This window comes from Trichechus manatus, unplaced genomic scaffold, assembly GCF_000243295.1.
Source record: "Trichechus manatus latirostris isolate Lorelei unplaced genomic scaffold, TriManLat1.0 scaffold00229, whole genome shotgun sequence".
Lineage (NCBI taxonomy): Eukaryota > Metazoa > Chordata > Mammalia > Sirenia > Trichechidae > Trichechus > Trichechus manatus.
This window is the reverse complement of record NW_004444165.1, coordinates 1,270,947-1,291,339: the sequence shown is the minus strand read 5'-3', so window position 1 is coordinate 1,291,339 and position 20,393 is coordinate 1,270,947. Positions and strand designations below refer to the sequence as shown.

Below are 20,393 nucleotides of genomic sequence, written 5' to 3'. Positions count from 1 at the left end.
ATTTTTTAATTGGGTTATTTGTCTTTTTGTTGTTGAGGTTTTGCAGTATCTTGTAGATTTTAGAGATTAGACGCTGATCAGATTTGTCATAACCAAAAATTTTTTCCCAGTCTTTTGATGAGCATAAGTGTTTGATTTTTAGGAGCTCCCAGGTATCTAGTCTTTCTTCTGGTGCTTGTGCATTGTTACTTATGGTTTGTATTGTGTTTATGCCATGTATTAGCGTTCCTAGCGTTGTCGTTATTTTTTCTTCCATGATCTTTATCGTTTTTGATTTTATATTTAAATCTTTGATCCATTTTGAGTTAGTTTTTGTACATGGTGTGAGGTATGGGTCTCTTTTTAGTTTTTTGCAGGTGGGTATCCAGTTATGCCAGCACCATTTGTTAAAGAGACTGTCTTTTCCCCAGTTAATGGACTTATGGGCCTTTGTTAAATACCAGCTGCTCATAGGTGGATGAATTTATGTCTGGATTCTCAATTCTGTTCCATTGGTCTATGTATCTGTTGTCATACCAGTACCAGGCTGTTTTGACTACCCTGGTGGTATAATAGGTTCTAAAATTAGGTTTTGTGAGGCCTCCTACCTTGTTCTTCCTCTTGAGTAATGCTTTACTTATTCAGGGCCTCTTGCCTTTCCATATGAAGTTGGTGATTTGCAGAAACATATTCTTAGTACCATATTTCTCCCCTTTTCCTTCCTTCCATCTTAAAAACAACCCTCCTCCCCACCCCCACACACCTGCACATACAACTTCTCAGGTCTAACCTTGAGTTCTCACCTAACTTTTAAACCCTTGTGCAATAGCGTAATGCTGGCTGAGTCATCTGATGTCTGCAGCCTTCACCTGAGTCATCTGATATTTCTGAGTTTAAGCTTCATTATCTCTAAAATAGGATGATTAGATTTGGAGGTTTCTAAAATTTACATATCCCGCAATAACATGTATGATATTTAAGAAGTAGTAGGTCTCCCATTAGTGGACACATTCAGAATTGTTGTTAGTTAGAATTCAAGCCTTATATTATTTATTTGTATATTTAACACATATTTATTAAAAACTTGCTGTGATCCTGTATTATATCCCCCTGGTACTGGGGATGCAATGATGAACAAGACAAAGTCCCTGCCCTCATAGCACTTGCATTTGACTTTAATTTATTTTAGCCCAAATCGTTTGTATTGGCCAGCATAACTTGTCAGATACTTTTGGTGTTGGCTTCTCTGTTTTCTTTGATAACTCAAGTCAGAGCCCTCCTTCAAGTCATTTTCCTCATTAGTAAAACCAGAATAATATGTTTTATTTTCTCTACTAGAATGAAATGAAATATGGTTTGTGAGATTATTTTTCGATGTTTTTTTCTATATTTGTGAAGTCCTATGGAAACTACCATGGGATTTGGTATGCAATATTTTTGAACGTAGGACAAAATAATGAAGATGGATGTTTGCCATCCCTTTACTGTAGAAATACTCAAATGTGATATTTGTGGCATCTTATTTATTAAGTAAAAATCCCAACTTTTAAGGATATCAATTATAGCCTTCTGACATTTGGAAAATGGATTCTATTTAAGACTTTTCTTCATGAAGATATGACAACTTTTTTTATGGAAAGAATCATTCTCTCTTAATGGAAGTTTTCCTTCTTCCTATAATATTTTGATTTTGTTAATAGGACAAATCCACCAAAAATAATACATTTATTTATAAAACTAACTTAGTCTGTGTAGCTGTCTTCCAAATATACCATTGAGTTTTTCCTTTTTTTAATTAAATATCTTTGTAGTGCTAATAAAAAAGTTTTATGTTTGCCCAAAGTGAAATATAAATGTATCTGCACATGATGCTTTTTTTTTGCTTCTTGTTTTATTCTCTGAAACTAGTTATCATTTAAATGCAGAACCTTCACTTTTCTGCTGCAAAAACAGATTTATGTTATTAAGTACATGCCTAGCAGCAGAATTCAGGGCACTAATTTTCTAAGTTTATGTCAGTATACGTATTGACTCAAAGTGAATATTTAAGTGATTCAGAGGAAAATATCAAATTAGAATAAGAAGGCCTTTTAACAAGCTTTTCTTTGGTAGAGAATATTTGATGCTTAACCGGGGCCCCCTCTGCGGTTTTGGAGCCCTGGTGGCACAGATATTAAAAGCTCAGCGGCTAACCAGAAGATGGGCAGTTTGAATCTATCAGCGGCTCCTTGGAAACCCTATGAGGTGGTTCCACTCTGTCCTATAGGGTCACTATGAGTTGGAATTGACTCAACGGCAATGGCTTTGTTTTTGTTTTTTATAGTTTAAGTCACTTCAGGATTACATAATGAAATGCCTATGCCTATGTTTATTTGGCTTATGGAAGGTAAGAGGAAGAATGTTCGGGAAAAATTAGATATGTGTCATTTTAGTAAATGAAGGCTTCTCTTCATTTTCAGCCATTCTACTTGTCATTCTTACAGTGAAGCTGAAGGAGATTTTCTTCCCTCCCTCGCTCCCTTTCCCATTTAAATTTATTTTCTCTTTAACCACATATTACAAAACACTTGGGAACAAGTTATAAGAAACCTGACTAAGAATTATGGGTTTATGAAGATTTTATTGTTGTTTCTTCATTTTATTTTTAATCTATGTATAGATTGTCTTTAGTTTTAAAAATCTGAATAATAATAAAAATAAACTATCTTAGTGCTTTATAAATTAATCACTTACCAATGTAATGATAGCAAGTTTAAATAGACATTTGGCCTTTAGGATTCTCTGTTTGAAATGATCCCTTTGGTATATTCCATTTGCTTTGCATATTTCTACTTTATATATTTATCCTAATTACATTTTGAAGAAATGAAATATTTTTTCCATGTATTTTATCTCTTCTTTTGCCTATAGTTGGGATCTATGACAAACGGAGGCAGGAATAAATTTAGGGCTTACTAATTTTAATACTAGAGTGCATATTATTACTGTGTGTGATATTTGTAAAGAGGAGCAGAGAAAAGAGAAGAGAGGGAAGAAACTCCACACGCATATAAATAAACACTCATTTAGGAAACACAGATAAAGAGAAGGGCCAGTATATTTTTCTATAGCTATTTCCGCCCTCAGTATTGTTAGATTACCATCAGCATATTTAAAATTGGTATTTACTTATTTTTTTTGTCTCTAAATCAGACCAGTCATATAGTTCCTTCGGGTCCTAGGGTGTCTAGGGTGTGATTTTCCCTTCCTTTTCTCTGTGAAGATATAGAGGTGAGAATGTTAGTCTGAGGTTAATTGTTCTACAGGTTTTCTTGGGCTATGGGCTTTGAGTAAATTATCAGGATTTATCACTGCCCTTTGAAATTATGATTAGCTTTCCAACAACCATTCTATGCTGAGAAACAGCTTATCTGCTTTTATTTTAGACTTTCAGAGTTTACTTTTGAAATAAACATTTGCATTCCTGTTGAATTCTAAAGGATTTCAGAGGGAAGAAGGCATAAGTTTGGGAGATTTACTTCAGAATTTTGGAAGGTAGGGATCAGTTCACCAGAATATTCTCTGAATATTTTTTGCCTATAAACTCCGTTTGATTGCCTTACTTTGTTCTCTGAGAAAAGGAAGCAGTCTGATTCCACAATGACTACCAGTTGCTTAGGAATCAGTTTCCTTGTTCTAACATTCTGTGCCCAAAAGGAATCCAGCTTTTTTTATTTCAGCTTGCTATGGAAACAAAAATTCTCTATATGTGAGTGGGGATGAGTTTTTAGAAAACCTGAAGGTATAAATAGATAAGTACTGTTCATAGCTCTTTGTACTTCCTATTGCTTCTAAAAACATTCACATTAAATGAGACTGCCCAAGATATCCACTAAACTAATCAAAACCCAAACCCACTGCTGTTGAATCAATTCCAAAGGTATCCACTAAAAAACCAAAATTGCTGTGGAGTTGATTCCGACTCATACCAACCCTGTAGGACAGAGTAGAACTGCCCCATACTGTTTCAGGGATCACCTGGTGGATTTCAACTGCTGACCTTTTTGGGTAGCAGCCGTAGCTCTTGACCCCTACACCACCAAGATGTCCACTAGGGGAGAAGTATTCTTAGATGCCGTAATGCCCTAAGCTATAGGCATACACATTTGGTAACTTCAGTCCTGCATGGCAGATATCCAGTTAATAAAAGTTTCTGTCCCTATTTAAAACAAAGGAACACATAACTTGTTCTCCAGCTGTGAAGTATTTAAATGCACATAAGCCCGGTAACTGTAGAAATTACATGATGACAATAATCAAACCTGTCATTAGTTCCGCTATTAAGTTTGTCAACTCTGTCAGCTGCTTGCTTTTACGTAATAGGCCCTGAACCTGAAATAATCCAACTCAGGAAGTTCACGTTTTTAAAATTTTTTAATTAATATTTTTTATGTAAGACAAAATATCAACATATAACAACTTCTCAATATATAATATAGTAAAGAGTTCAGTGAAGCAAAACTCAGCTCCTATATGCTTCTGCAGAGTAGAATATATCTTGTAAACTCTGTTCTTATGGCCTGGATTAGTAGAACAGAGAGGTTTTCTGTCTTATGGTCATTTACGAATCCTTTTCTTTGGGTTAAAGAGCGGATAGATGAATTACAAAGTGCTGGATGGACAAATTTTGTTATTTGTTGTGTTCCGCTCAGTAAATGGTTTCAGGTAAGCAAGAATCAGTTGACTTTCAAAGATTTCTCTTTCATATGCTTCAAGGGCACCTTGTAGGTAATGATTCCTGGGACAACTGTTTGTATATTGAATTTGCCAAAGCTTTTTCACTGATGTTAACTCATTTGGTTCTTATCAACCCACTGAAACGAGACAGTTATTTTCATTTTGACACTATTGATAAGAAATCTAACACATCAGAGTAAGGTAACTGTGCAGTGTCCCGTGGACCAAGTACTGGAACCAGGCCTTCTAACTTCCAACACCTGGTTTTTTCCACTGTAAGTTTTGAACATTATATCTCATTTTGTAACCAAAATTCAGATGGGTAGTAAATTCCATTTTGTAGAACCTGCATTCTGGGTAATAAGTGAAAGTGGTAAAAGACTGTCCACATGGGGTTGCCGATTAGGGGATAAAGATTAAATATTGGTATATCACCATAGATAATATAATGAAAAAATTGTGATGATATTTATTTATTTTTTTGAAGTAAGCATAATCAGGTGGGACCTCAACTCAATGGGAAACAAAATAATTTTTTGGTGGAATTATAATGAACACTAACATAATACCAAAAAGAAGAATGAGACTATGTTTAGGGGGTCTGACAGATGGGTTCAATCAATGAGAACTTTAATTGGTATTATTATGATATAATTTCAAATTCTGTGTATGTACCGTAGCAATAACTGGCCACTCTGCGGGAGAAAGATGTGGCAGTCGGCTTTGTAAAGATTACAGCCTTGGAAACCCTATGGGGCAATTCTGCTCTGTCCTATGACTAAACAGCAGCAGGGCTATAGCAATAGACTACTGAGACAGGTAAATAGCTATATGGGTCTTGAGACCTTCATCCTGGCAACCCTTTGGAGGATAATGATTCTTGTTTATCTAAAACCTCTCATTGAGCAGGACATGCCAAATGACAAAACTTTTTCCATCCATCACTTTGTGATTCATCTATCTACTCCTTAATCCAACGAAAGGGGTGCATAAAATTATCACAGGACAGAAAAAACTCTGTTCTACTCATTCAGGCCATAAGAACAGATACAGTTTGCAAGATCTATTCTGCAGAAGCATATATAAACTGATTTTTCCTTTAGTGAGCTTTTTACTACATTATATATTGGTAAATAGTTTTATGTATTGGTATTTTAAGTCTTACAACATTAAAATATATAACTTTAAAAAAAACATGAGATTGAAGAGTTAGGTTATTTCAGGTTTAGTGCTTATCATGTAAAATCAGAATTGACTGACTTAATAGCAGAACTAATGACAGGTTTGATTATTGTCATCATGTAATTACAGTTACCAGCCTTATGTACATCTAAATATTTCATAACTGGATAACAAGTTATATGTTTATTTTAAATAGAGGCAGGAACTTTTTCCCATTGGATATACATGGTACAGGGCTATATGTATACACATGGCTTAGTGCTATACATTAATTTCTAGTCACTCCCCTCCCTTTGCTTTATTGAATTTAAAAATACTTCAAAGTTCAAGTCAAGTCCCTTCCTTTTGGTCAAGCCTCCCAAACTACCCCAGTTTATGAAAATTGCTGTTCTTTGAATACTTACTATATTTATTATATATACTGTTCAATTGTTACTTGCATTTAAACCTGTTATCGTTTATGTTTTCATAATTTTTAACCAAAGGGTATTATAATAAGTCCAATGAGTGTGACATTTATATCCTATTTCTTCACTTCCTTTATGGAATTTAACACATATTCTAAATTCACTAAATATTATTGATTGCTTATTAACACAATCTGTAGGGTTCATAAAGTACTTTTATGAGGTAAAAAAATTTTTTGAGGTAAATGTTTATATTAAACACTGAATAATAAAGTAGGATATGGAATAATATTTTAGAATATTATAATATTTAACTCTTTGATATTGTAGAGGAATTACAGTATCTCACATTCCAGATTGGATATTTCTATCATTACCATCTTTATATTTGGGAAGAGGAGCCCCTGGTGTTTGCCTAGAGGTGTAGGTAGATGGTCTTGGCCGTTCCTTTCTCTGGCTGCACCCCTTATCATGGAGCTTTGACCTTGAGATACTAAGTGGATATTCTACCTAGATCCCATTCTTTCCTTCTGTACCACGTTGTAAGTACCCAAGGCTCCAGAATTCATTGCTCAAATGGCCCCAAGTCTTCTTTCAGGAATTTCATGGCTTCAAAAAGGGATCCTTCCTCCAATGGGTCTACTGCGCCACGTTGTGCTCACCTAAGACTGAAAGGATGGCCAAAGTTAAAAGCTCTTTGTAGCAGGGGAGGTGAAGAGCCAAGACATGAGGGCTAGGATATTCATATATGTGCATATCTGAAGGATAGAGCTAGAGTCAGGGATGGGAATAGAAGTGGGGTTGACTAGGCTTAGGGGCTGTCTTTCTGTGGAGTAGCACAGAATGCATGAAACTCTGAAGAGTCAAGGTGTTCTAAATCTGAACATGGTCTTTCGGATTATTGTGAAGATATATTTGAAAAGTAGGCAAATGGAACACATTTAAAGTTTGATTTTATTTAAAGACTGGTTTATCACTTTAAAATATTGAGGCATATGCTATGTGAGCCTCTTTATCCTCATTCTTGCCTTGGACCTCATGATCTTTAGAAGCAGCCTTATTATAATACTTGAAAATTATATAGTTATATAACTATAAAAATATAAGTATATATAGATGTAGATCTTTCCAAAGGACAGATTATGCCTAAAATATGACAGGATTTCAACATCTGATCATATTAATGTTTTATAGTAAATTTCATAGTCTTATAGATCCTGTAACCAATATTGATTTATATTTTTGTTTAAGTGAATTAGATTCAAATTTTAAAATCTAATTTAATTTACTCTCTGTATTATTGGATAAGGTGAAATTTATCAGTCATCTGTTTGGACTATTTTTGTAACTTAGTCTAGTTCTGATTTCTTTTTTAAAATTAGAGAAAAATTATTGTTCATGAAACAGTATTACAGATTTTGGGTACAAATGATGCAACATTTTGTAATTATACTTATGCATTATCTTGAGAAGAATCACATTTTTAATTTTCTGTGTGTATTTTGGCACTTATTTCTTGGTATCGATCATACTGAATTCAGTGAGTGCATGTTATTTTCAATTTATTCCTAACCCCTCTCTTCATTTGATGTTTTTTCCTTTGCTTTCAAACCCAACATATTTTTAAAGAAAACTATGCATATTTTCAGAAATTCTTTTTTTTCCTCTAAACAATAGGTAACTTTCTACTTTTTTATTAAATTAATCTCATATTTTAGGAGACTTGATTGTTTGATGAGCATAGATAATAATTTTTATTAGCATACCAAAATATGGTCTAAAGGTATTAAAATATAATTATTCAAACTGAATTTATTGATAATGTAGCTCTATACTCCTTGTATTAATTTTTCAGGGCTGCCATTGCAAATCACCACAAACTGGGTGGCTTAAAATCATACAGATTTATTCTCTCATAGTTCTGGAGGCTAGAAGTTCTAACTCAAGGTATAATCAGGGCCTGCTCCTTTAAAAGGCTCTAGAGAAGCATCCTTCTTTACCACCTCCTAGTTTCTGGTGGTTGCCAGCAGTCCTTGATGTTCCTTGGCTTGTAGACACATCACTTCAGTCTCTGCTCTTGTGATATGGCATTCTCCCTATGTAACTGTGTCCCAATGTCCAAATGTCCCTCTTCATATGAATATACCATTCATATAGTTTTAGGCCCAACCCTTATGCAGTATGGCCTCATCTTAACTTGGTTACATCTGCAAAGACTATATTGAAAGAGGTCACATACACAGGTTCTGGGTAAACATGAATTTTGGGCACTATTCAGGCCAGTATACTAGATGGGAAGAGAGAAGATAAAGTAAAGACAATGATAATTACATGGATTCCTTGAGAAACAAAATCAATTTGGAGTAGAAATCTAGCCAGAATAAGACAGATCATTAGATGAGTGCCTTAGAGGCTCTTTGTGGATAAAATGCTTTGAATTTTGGATACTGATTTTGTCAGTTTTCAGATCTTGTTATTTGCAACCTGGTTCACAGTTATATTTTAATGGTTTGCAGTTTAATTGAGCTATGGTAGCGCTGATTTGCCTTTAAATTTAAGGGTAAGAATAACATAAGTCCGACAGCTTGCTAGGATGAAAGCCATTTTGACATGTAATTTCCTGTAAGTCTCCATGAGATTATCAGATTACCCCTGATAAACGGGTATATTTTGCAAAATTGCACTCATAGTTACAAAGGAATAAATCTTTTTTTTTTTTTTTTCCTGAAAAATAACCTCTAAATTTCAATCAAGGAACTGAGGAGTGAAATTTTTAGATAGAGATTATTTTTAAGTTTGCTTGATAGGTAGTATCAGTTCTCTATTTGTAGAAATTCATAGTATAAGGTTGAAAGTACTTAGTGTCATTAGTTCTATAGTCTATAGACTGTAGAAAGTAGCTATTCTGTTAAAAACTATACTAATTGAAATTCAACCAGCCTTGATTAAGTGACTTTCTACAGCCAATTAAAAGGAGAAACTATAAACAGAATGTGTTAAATAATCTTATAAATCACTGAAGTATGGTATCAAAAAATAGAATACTTATTCACTATAGCAGTTTATAATTTCCAGTATATCCTAATGGAAATGAGAAATTCTGATATAATATCACATTTTCTCTAAAAAGCTTTAAAGTTACCAGAATGTTTTTTCATTTACTGAAAATTCTGAATTATAATGGTACAAGTACAATACAATTGCAGTCTAAATTTACAGTATAAAATCATGCATATTAGGCATGTAAAAACTGACAATACCAATTAATTTCAAAGTACTCAAAGGATTTTTATTAAATTTTAAAAAAGGATAAACAAGATCTTCCTATGCAATGAAGTAGCAGAATCTTTGTATGTAAACCCGTGGAAGTGAAGATAATCCAATGATCCAGCTCACAACCTGTCAAAAATGCTTATAACACCTTCGTGTTTGGCCCTCCTCTGCCTATCTGTGCTCATGACCCGGTGTGCTTCCTGTGACCACTCATGCAATTCATAAAGTATACCCTAACACTCCTGCTTCAGAGTATTTGAACATACTGTTTTCTTTTCCTGCAGATCTCCACCAGGTTCATTGTCTCACATCTAAGACATTGCTTAAATGTCACTACCTCTGTAAGGTCTTTCCTGGCCACTTTATTTAACCTTTTCTATTTCCCTACCTTATTTTTTCCCATTGTACTTTCTACCATATTAGTCAATGTACACATTTATGATTTTCATTGTCTCTCTTCAGGAGAAGGTAAGCTCTATAAAGACATGGAGTTTTTGTCTGGTTAGTTTACTGTTGTATTCCTAGTATCAAGGGAAGCTGATTCCAGAACCCACATTCTTAACCCAAAAAAAAAAGCTCATTGTTAAATGCCACATTAGCATTGTTGCTTTGAGTAGCCTCATATATATCATTTATATTCATTATTCTTTTGCTGAAACAGAAAATTTGTGGATTAATCATTTCTGTTTAAACACTGTTGTTCTACAATTTTTTTTTTCCTTTTCACAGTGGGATGCCATTACTGAAATGGATGAGCACAATAGGCCCATTCACACATACCAGGTATGTAATGTAATGGAACCAAACCAAAACAACTGGCTTCATACTAACTGGATCTCCCGTGATGCAGCTCAGAAAATTTATGTGGAAATGAAGTTCACACTGAGGGATTGTAACAGCATCCCATGGGTCTTGGGGACTTGCAAAGAAACATTTAATCTGTATTATATGGAATCAGATGAGTTCCATGGAATTAAATTCAAGCCAAGCCAGTATACAAAGATCGACACAATTGCTGCTGATGAAAGTTTTACCCAGATGGATTTGGGTGATCGCATCCTTAAACTCAACACTGAAATTCGCGAGGTGGGGCCTATAGAAAGGAAAGGATTTTATCTCGCTTTTCAAGACATTGGGGCATGCATTGCCCTGGTCTCAGTCCGTGTTTTCTACAAAAAGTGCCCCTTCACTGTTCGTAACTTGGCCATGTTTCCTGATACCATTCCAAGGGTTGATTCTTCCTCTTTGGTTGAAGTAAGGGGCTCATGTGTGAAGAGTGCTGAAGAGCGTGACACTCCTAAACTCTATTGTGGAGCCGACGGAGATTGGCTGGTTCCTCTTGGAAGGTGTATCTGCAGTACAGGATATGAAGAAATTGAGGGTTCTTGCCATGGTAAGAAAGAAACATTTAATTTTTCATACATTTAAATGATTATTGTAAGTTAAATATACTTATTTTCAAATAATAAATTCTGAATGCTGTTACTGGTAGAATTGTAGAAATTCATTCATACTAACTAAAAGAAAATTTGTTTTTGTTTTTTTCTCATCTCCTAGGAAAGGTATATGCAAATGTAAAATAAATTGAATACTCTGGTAAAGTAGTGAAGCAATATGAATTGCTGGTGTTCATCTTATTTTTATAAAGCAACAACAACAGCAGCAACAAAAAAGCAAAGGGAGTTTGAAATGAGCATTTGCCTGATAATTACGCTTAGGTGGTTTGTAGATAATACCATATTTGAAGATAGTCTGAAAATAATTCTTTCTTCCATATTGAATTCTAGTAATTTAATGGTACTTAAATAATATGAAACTATATAAATGAGGCATTCATATATGTTTTATTTCAAAGACTTAAAGGATTGTTTATAAAGGTAGTGACTATCCAATGGCTCAGTGTTTTTTACTTTGTATACTTGCTCTGTGAAATTACATTCTTATTTATATTGTTAAAGTTCTTTTAATTGTTTGGCAAAGATGATTGTGGATAGATGATAAACAGCATCATTTTATTTAGAGGTGCTGCTCCACTCATCTGTTTTTGCGGCTTGTTACCGTTATTATTTTTTAGCTGATTGCAGAAACATGAAGGATGGGCACAATGCAAATGTCCATTGTCTTTCTGTAATGGATAACAGAAACTTGAAGAATTGAGTTTGAAATTCTAAACCTATGGCTTTCTAACTATGAAACTATAAATAGAGTAGTGGTTATAATCACCTAATGATAAAAAAGTGCATGGGAAGTTTTTCAAAACAAGTATATGTGCATGGTTTCTTTGAATTTAAGGGCACCCAGTTGAATATAATAAATTACTACTTACAAACAAGAAGGAACTCAGAGTGGATCTAGAATCCTCATTTTTAGAGAGGTGTCTTATTCTACCACCTGTCTGCATTTTAGAATATTTACTTACGTGTGTTTCTGATGGTTTGTAGTGTCCTTTTCTTTCCTCTGATAATGTTTCATCATTGCCTCCTCTGTTGCTTGCAATCAACAGTTTATCTCACAACCAAATCTCTGAATGACACATAAACTAAATGTCATATTAGTTGGAATTTATATGGATAAACCATAGTCTCAAGAAGTAATCTGACAAATGTGATATATCTGGGTCTTCATAGAGTTAAATCCTCTCTCCGCTGTGCTATCATAGCACATAATGTGTACTAATTTTCTATGTGTCTGTCTCACCAGGGCTGTCAGATAAAAGAGGTACAGTAAAGGTTTAGAAATTGGTTGATGTGAGTGTTACAAGGCAGTGAGAAATGGGCTCAACTGAGTAGTTTAAGCTATTGGTATGCCCGTGGAGTGCTCAGTTTCTGTGAAACAGGCAGGTTTTCTTCAGAGCGGGTTAAAGTATTTTAGATCTGGAAGACTTAGAAAATATTTGTATTCCTCATTTTATAACTCAGAACACTAACGTACTAAGAGTAGAATTTAATTCCCTGGGGCCACCAAGTGTCTAATGCCAAATTGAAAACTAAAGCCCAGATCTTCCTCCATCTCTCAATCTAGACTTCGTGTGATTTTTCTCTGCCTCTTCCCTCCCTCCTTCTCTTTCTCTCTTCCTACTCCTTCTTTTCTCTGGCTGTGTTTCCCTTCCTCTCTTTCTCCCTCCTTCTTCCCTCCCTGCTTATCTTTCTCTCTTTCTCCCCTGTCTCTCTCTCCCCTCTCTGTTTCTCCCCTTGTTTGTCAGTCTCTCTGTGTCTCACTTTCTCTTCACTGGCATTCATGTCCTCACCTTGATGTTATAACTTTTCCTGCCTGCTAAACACAGAGCAGAGGAGCCCCAAGTTGTCCGTTATTAATTAGGCTCTTTTTTCCCTTTGTTTATTCTCTGGAGTCAAATATGACCACTCTTAGAAGAACAACAGTATCTACACATCCATTCTCAAATCCAGCCTTCTGAGAATGATGGAAAAACATACGTAGTTCTCTGGAAATTGCTGTTAGACATGATAAATAGGAAAATTTACAGTAAGGTTTTAGGGATTTTCATAATTTGTTTGAATGGGTTTGAGAACTCTTGGTCTGCTATAAAACAAAGACAGAATGACCTGGTTTGAAATAAAATAAACCCGTATCTATTCCTGTTATTTGTATCTAATTAATGGTATATATTTACTTGCATTTAAATAATGTATTATGATATTTTATCCTAAAAGTTGTACTACTGAATGTTTTTGTGATTGCTTTCTCCATAATATTGTTAAGATATATCTATACCCAAAATAATACAAAAGAGAGAAACACTTATTCTTGCTGTGCCAGATTTAAACAGACAAAAACGTTATATGAAGCAAATATGCTGAAATTTAAAACCAAACAAATAATTTAAGTTACTCTAGTCATAATAAGCAATAGTTTATTCTTAACTCAAAACTCAACTTATTTATCATAACTATTGATGTTTTATTTTATAGGTCAATAATTAAAAATTGTCACGTTAAAGCATATTGATGTTACAGATATAGATTTTTTTAATTGTCTTAATTTCTTCCACTTATGTCAAAATTTTCTAAGTGTTTATATTAAAAAAATCATTGATTGAAAAGTACTAATTTATCTCAAATGGGCTTTCACTTTATATATCTAAGAGTATTTTAGTATCATGGAAAGAATAATTATAAACAATTAGCATGTGCAACTGAATGCAATTTTTGTTCTTTTGTATGAGTTCTGAAGTGACATGAATCCCTAATAAGCTCATGTTGGACATTAACTTAGGGTAAATCTCATTAAGGTAATGAATGGCACTTGGTCTTAGAAATATCAGCTAAGGTTTGGAATTTTAGACCAGCTGAGAGTTTTGGAATTATAATAAATCTATGCTGCAAAGATACCTTCTTTACGTCTTTAAGTAGCAAATATTATAATTTAACAGAATAACATTTTGACTATGGAAATAAAAGCTCTGAAACAGTGAAAATTTTTGAAAAACTTCCCACTTTCTAGAATCATGCTTTTATTTAATTATTTTTCTTCTAGTACTCATTTAAAATTCAGGAGGAAAGGATGGTGGCAATTCTCAGACCATTGAATTATTGTTCATGGAGGTGAAGGGGATATACAGGGCCTTTGATGACATAGCTGTTGATTTGTTCTCCTGAAGAGTGTTGTTATTCAGCCTTCATGGCACAGTCCTCTGCTGTAGTTCGGAAACATTCATGCTGTGTGTTTATGGTCTTCTTTCTAATCATGTTATCAGAGATGACTATGGAAGAAGCAGAGAGCATAAAGAAATTTGAGAGATCAGAATTTGCTGGCATTAAATAATGGGGTTTGAGGATTTGATGAAAAGCTGAAAGGTGAGATAGGGATCAGAAAAATAAAAGGGCAGATTTATTGGCCCAAATAGTATTTTCACTTTCTAAAGGTGCTCACAAACTAAATACAAACTCTTACAGTATAGCCTTTGATTTCAAACAAAGTTGCTTTTTCAAGAAGCAATTCCAGGCTTTCATCTGGCTTGAGAATAATATGAAATCAAGAAGCTTGGAGGAATCTAAAAATAGAAGTTATTATTTCCAAGAAAGACAGAATAAAGTTAATTATATTAGGAGGGCAAGGCCAAGATGGCAGAATAGTCAGACACTTCCAGAGGACCCTATTACAACAAAGACCTGAAAAAAACAAGCGATTCGATTATACACAGCAGTCTGGGAGCTCTGAACATCAAAGGCAGAGTTGAAGAACCGGACTGAGTGGCAGGGGGAGGGAGAGGTGGTTCGGAAGCAGTGAGGAGTTGCCAGACCTGACCCGGCAAAAGCCTGAGCCATTTAGGCCTGATCACCTCGTGGGTGAGCGGTGAGGCAGGCAAGCGGCAGTCCTCAGGAGGCATGTTTTCTGCACTGGGAGGCCCAGCACCAGAGAGTCTATACCGCCACTCCGAACTGGTGAGAAGTAGCCTTCATCAGCGAAAGATAATCACTAGCATACGGCTTATCGCATGGATCAAAAACACCCACCTTAGGGAAAAACCTGTCTCCCATTTACCTCCCTGCTCCCTGCTGTGCACTGGGTCCCAGACTGGCTTCAGCAATTGCTAAGTCCCCTGGGATGGAAGTAGGATCTGTCACATTCCTGGAGCCATTCTCCCTGCCTTGGAGAGTAAACAGATTAACAAATGGGAAAAAATAAACTGCCGGCTCCCCTAAGCCAGGAACCCAGGGTAGGCACAACTCCTTTGCCTAGGCACAGCCATAAGAGATCCATGGACTTTGAGTGCCTTTCCCCCTGCAGAGACTAGCGTGGGCCCGTTTCAACAGCGTAGGCCCTCATTACAGCAGTACAATAGGGTATATACCTGAAGTCTAACTTCAACTCCTTCAGCTGTGAAGTGGCAGGTTCTTGACATTTGACACTGCTCTGCCCATTAAGCAGGGCCTTCACCTACCCACATCAGGAGCCTGAGGACTGGTGGCTCCAACCCACGCCACCTAGCCACCTGCGATAAGGGCCCATGAATAACAGGTTCCCCCCCATTCCTTACAGCCAACAGCATCAGGTGCTCACAGTCCAGCTGAAAAACCCACCCACCTAAGCACTCTAGGGAACAGGGACACACCTTCCTCCTGGATACTTGGGGGTGGTCGTCAGCCCCCTGCCTTGCTCAGAGCGTGTCCCCCTGCTGCTGCCAGATGCCTGTGCCGACACCAATCACCCATTCCTGCCTAGGACTGTAAGTGAGAGCCTACATCACACACTTGGTGGCTATCTACCTGGGCAGCTGAGGTGAATCCATACAGGAAGAGTGGGCAAACTCCTGAGTTCACATACCTAGTAACAGATCTGACCACCTGGTGACAGGACATTAGAGCTTCAAAGGTGCCGGTAATCAAACTAGCTTATACAAGCAGCCTATTTGGGCATATTAAAACAAAACAAGACACGAGGACACAGTAAGCAAACATAAAATAAATAAATATAATAACTTATTGATGGCTCAGAGACAACAGTCAATATCAAATCACATAAAGAGGCAATTCATGATGGCTTCAGCAAGCTCCCAAAATAAACAATCTAGAAATTTTCCAGGGGAGGAAAATTTCTTGGAATTACTGGAGGCAGAATAGAAAAGATTAATATACAGAACTCTGCAAGAGATTAGGAAGGAAATTAAGCAAAATGCGGGACATGCAATAGAGGAAATTAAAAAGATTAGAGAAAAGCATAATGACACATTTAACAGGCTGCAAAAATCCATAGAGAGACAACAATCAGAAATCCAGAAGATTAACAATAAAACTTCAGAATTAGACAACTCAATAGAAAGTCATAGGAGCAGAATTGAGGCAATGGAAGTCAGAATTAGTGAGACTAAAGATAAAGCACTTGACACCAACTTATTTGGGGAAAAATCAGATAAAACGATTTTAAAAAAATGAAGAAGCCCTAAGAATTATGTGGGACTCTTATCAAGAGGATTAACCTACAAGTGATTAGAGTACCAGAAGGGGGAGGGGTAACAGAAAATACAGAGAGAATTGTTGAAGATTTGTTGGCAGAAAACTTCCGTTATGTCATGAAAGATGATGAGATATCTATCCAAGATGCTCATCGAACCCCACATAAGGAGGATCTCAAAAGAAAGTCACCAAGACATGTTATAAACAAACTTGCCAAAACCAAAGATAAAGAGAGAATTTTAAGAGCAGCTAGGGATAAACGAAAAGTCACCTATAAAGGAGAGTAAATAAACTCAAGACTACTCAGCAGAAACCATGCAGGCAAGAAGGCAATGGGATGGCATATATAAAGCCTTGAAGGGAAACAGCTGCCAGCCAAGAACTATATATCCGGCAAAACTGTCTCTCAAATATGATGATGAAATTAGGGCATTTCCAGATAAACAGGAGTTTAGGGAATTTGCAAAAACCAAACCAGAATTAAATGCTAAAGGGAGTTCTCCGGTTAGAAAATTAGTAACATCAGATAACCCAAGACTAGAACACAGGACAACCAGATATCAACCCAGATAGGGAAGTCACAAAAGGAAATCAAAGCTAAAACACTGAAAATAGGGAAACAGATGTCAATATGTAAAAGATGACAACATTAAACAAAAAAGAGGGATTTAAAAATGTAGACATAGATTTTTCTTATGGAGAAGAAGTCAAGGTGATATAAAGAAATCAAAGACTGGTATCAACTTAGAAAAATAGGAATAAATATTAAGGTAACCACAAAGGAAACTAACAATCTTACAAGTCAAAATAAAAAACTGGAAACATATAAAGACTCAGCAAATACAAAAACTACAGCAATGAAAAAGGTGAAAAGAAAATACATAAAGAAAAATGACTCAGCACAGAAAATTAAGTATAACAAAGACACTGTCAACAACACTGAAAAAAAGACATCAAAATGACAGCAGTAAACTCATACCTATCAATAATTACACTGAATGTAAATGGACTAAATGCACCAATAAAGAGGCAGAGAGTGGCAGATTGGATGAAAAAACACGATCTGTCTATATGCTGCCTACAAGAGACACACCTTAGACTTAAAGACACAAACAAACTAAAACACAAAGAATGGAAAAAATATATCAAGCAAACAAAACTTAAAACAGAGTAGGAGTGGCAATATTAATCTCTGAAAAAATAGACTTTAAAGTAAAATCCACCACAAAGGATAAGGAAGGACACTATATAATGATTAAAGTGTCAATACACCAGGAGGACATAACTATAATATTTACTCATCCAACAACAGGGCTCCAAAATACATAAAACAAACTCTAACCCCACTGAAAAGAGAGAGAGACAGCTCCACAGTAGTAGTAGGAGACTTCAACATACCACTGTCGGTGAAGGACGGAACATCCAGAAAGAAGCTCGACAAAGACACGGAACACCTAAATGCAAAAAGCAACCAACTTGATCTCATAGACATATACCAAACACTCCACCCAAAAGCAGCCAAGTATATTTTCTTTTCCAACGCACATGCAACACTCACCAGAATAGATCACATAGTAGGCCATAGAGCAAGCCTTAACAAAATCCAAAGCACTGAAATATTACAAAGCATCTTTTCTTACCATAAAGCCATAAAAGTAGGAATCAACAACAGAAAAAGCAAGGAAAAAAAAATCAAATACATGGAAACTGAGCAACACCTTTCTCAAAAACTACTGGGTTATAGAAGAAATTAAGGATGGAATAAAGAAATTCGTAGAATCAAATGAGAATGAAAACGCATCCTACCAGAACCTTTGGAACACAGCAAAAGCAGTACTCAGAGGTCAGTTTATAGCAGTAAATTTACACATCAAAAAGGAAGAAGGGGCCAAAATCAAAACATTAATCCTACAACTGGAACAAGTAGAAAGAGAGGAGCAAAAGAAGCCCTCAGGCACCAGAATAAAGGAAATAATAAGAATTAGAGCAGAATTAGATGAAATAGAGAATAGAAAAACAATTGAAAGAGTGAACAAGACCAAAAGCTGGTTCTTTGAAAAGATCAACAAAATTGATAAACCATCGGCTAAACTGACAAAAGAAAAACAGGAGATGAAGCAGATAACCCGTATAAGCAATGAGTTGGGTGATATTACGACAGACCCAACTGAAATTAAAAGAATTATAACAGAATACTATGAAAAATGGTACTCTAACAAGTTTGAAAACCTAGAGGAAATGGACAAATCTCTGGAAACTCACTACCAACCTAAACTAACACAAACAGAGGTAGAACAGCTAAATAAACCCATAACAAAAGAAGAGATTGAAAAAGTAATTAAAAAACTCCCCCCCAAAAAAAAAAGCCCTGGCCCAGATGGCTTCACTGGAGAATTCTACCAAACTTTCAGAGAAGAGTTAACACCACTACTACTAAAGGTATTTCAGAGCATAGAAAAGGATGGAATACTCCCAAACTGATTCTATGAAGCCAGCATAACCCTGATACCAAAACCAGGTGAAGACACCACAAAAAAAGAAATTACACACCAATATCCCTCATGACCATTGACGCAAAAATCCTCAACAAAATTTTAGCCAATAGAATTCAGCAACATAGCAAAAAAATATTTCACCATGATCAAGTAAGATTTATACCAGGTATGGAGGGATGTTTCAACATTACAAAAACAATCAATATAATCCCTCACATGAATAAAACAAAAGACAAGAACCCCATGATCTTATCAAACAATGCAGAAAAAGCATTTGAAAAAGTCCAATACCCATTCATGATAAAAACTCTCAACAAAATAGGAATAGAAGGGAAATTCCTCAATATAATTAAGGGCATTTATACAAAGCCAACAGCCAACATCATCCTAGATGGAGAGACTTTGAAAGCATTCCACTTGAGAATGGACTAAGACAAGGATGCCCTTTGTCTTAGTCATCTAGTGTTGCTCTAACAGAAATACCACAAGTGTATGGCTTAAACGAAGAGAAGTTTATTCTCTCACAGTCCAGTAGGCTACAAGTCCAAATTCAGAGCATCAGCTCCAAGAGAAGGCTTTTCTCTCTGTCGGCACTTGAGAAAGGTCCTTGTGATGCATCAGTCTTTCCTCGGTCTGGGAGGTTCTCTGCGCAGGAACCTCAGGTCGAAAGGATGCGCTCTACTCCCTGCACTGTTTTCTTGGTGGCATGAGGTTCCTATATGTCTCTGCTCACTTCTTTCTTTTATATCTCAAAAGAGATTGCATTAAGACACTATCTAATCTTGTCAACCTCATCAGTATAACATCATCACAGTGATAGAATTTACAACACACAAGGAGATCACATATAATTCTCATCATAGTGATAGAGTTTACAACACATAAGGAAATCACATCAGATTACACAATCATATAATACTGGGAATCATGACCCAGCCAAGCTGACAGATATTTTTGGGGGACACAACTTATTCCATGACACCCATTATCATCACTCTTATTCAACATTGTGCTGGAGGTCCTAGCCAGAGCAATTAGGCTAGAAAAAGAAATAAAGGACATCCAGATTGGTAGGGAAGAAGTCAAAGTATCTCTGTTTGCAGATGATACGGTCTTCTACACAGAAAATCCCAAAGAATCCACAAGAAAACTAATGGAACTAATAGAGGATTTCAGCAAAGTTTCAGGATACAACATAAACATACAAAAATCAGTTGGATTCCTTTATACCAACAAAGAGAACCTTGAAGAAGAAATCACCAAATCAATACCATTTACAATAGCCCCCAAGAAGATCAAATACTTAGGAATAAATCTAACCAGAGACATAAAAGACCTATACAATGAAAACTACAAGACACTACTGCAAGAAACCAAAAGAGACCTGCATAAGTGGAAAAACATACCTTGCTCATGGATAGGTAGAC

General features: G+C 35.7%; 1 protein-coding gene across 1 annotated transcript in view; it reads left to right on the top strand.

The window, feature by feature from the left end:
* The window catches only part of EPHA6 (EPH receptor A6), a 1,147,205-nt gene that overhangs the window by 202,765 nt on the left and 924,047 nt on the right, over positions 1-20,393 (top strand). Inside the window, 1 exon segment of the mRNA XM_004389015.3 lies at positions 10,287-10,950. Coding sequence (XP_004389072.1) covers positions 10,287-10,950 — 664 coding nt within the window.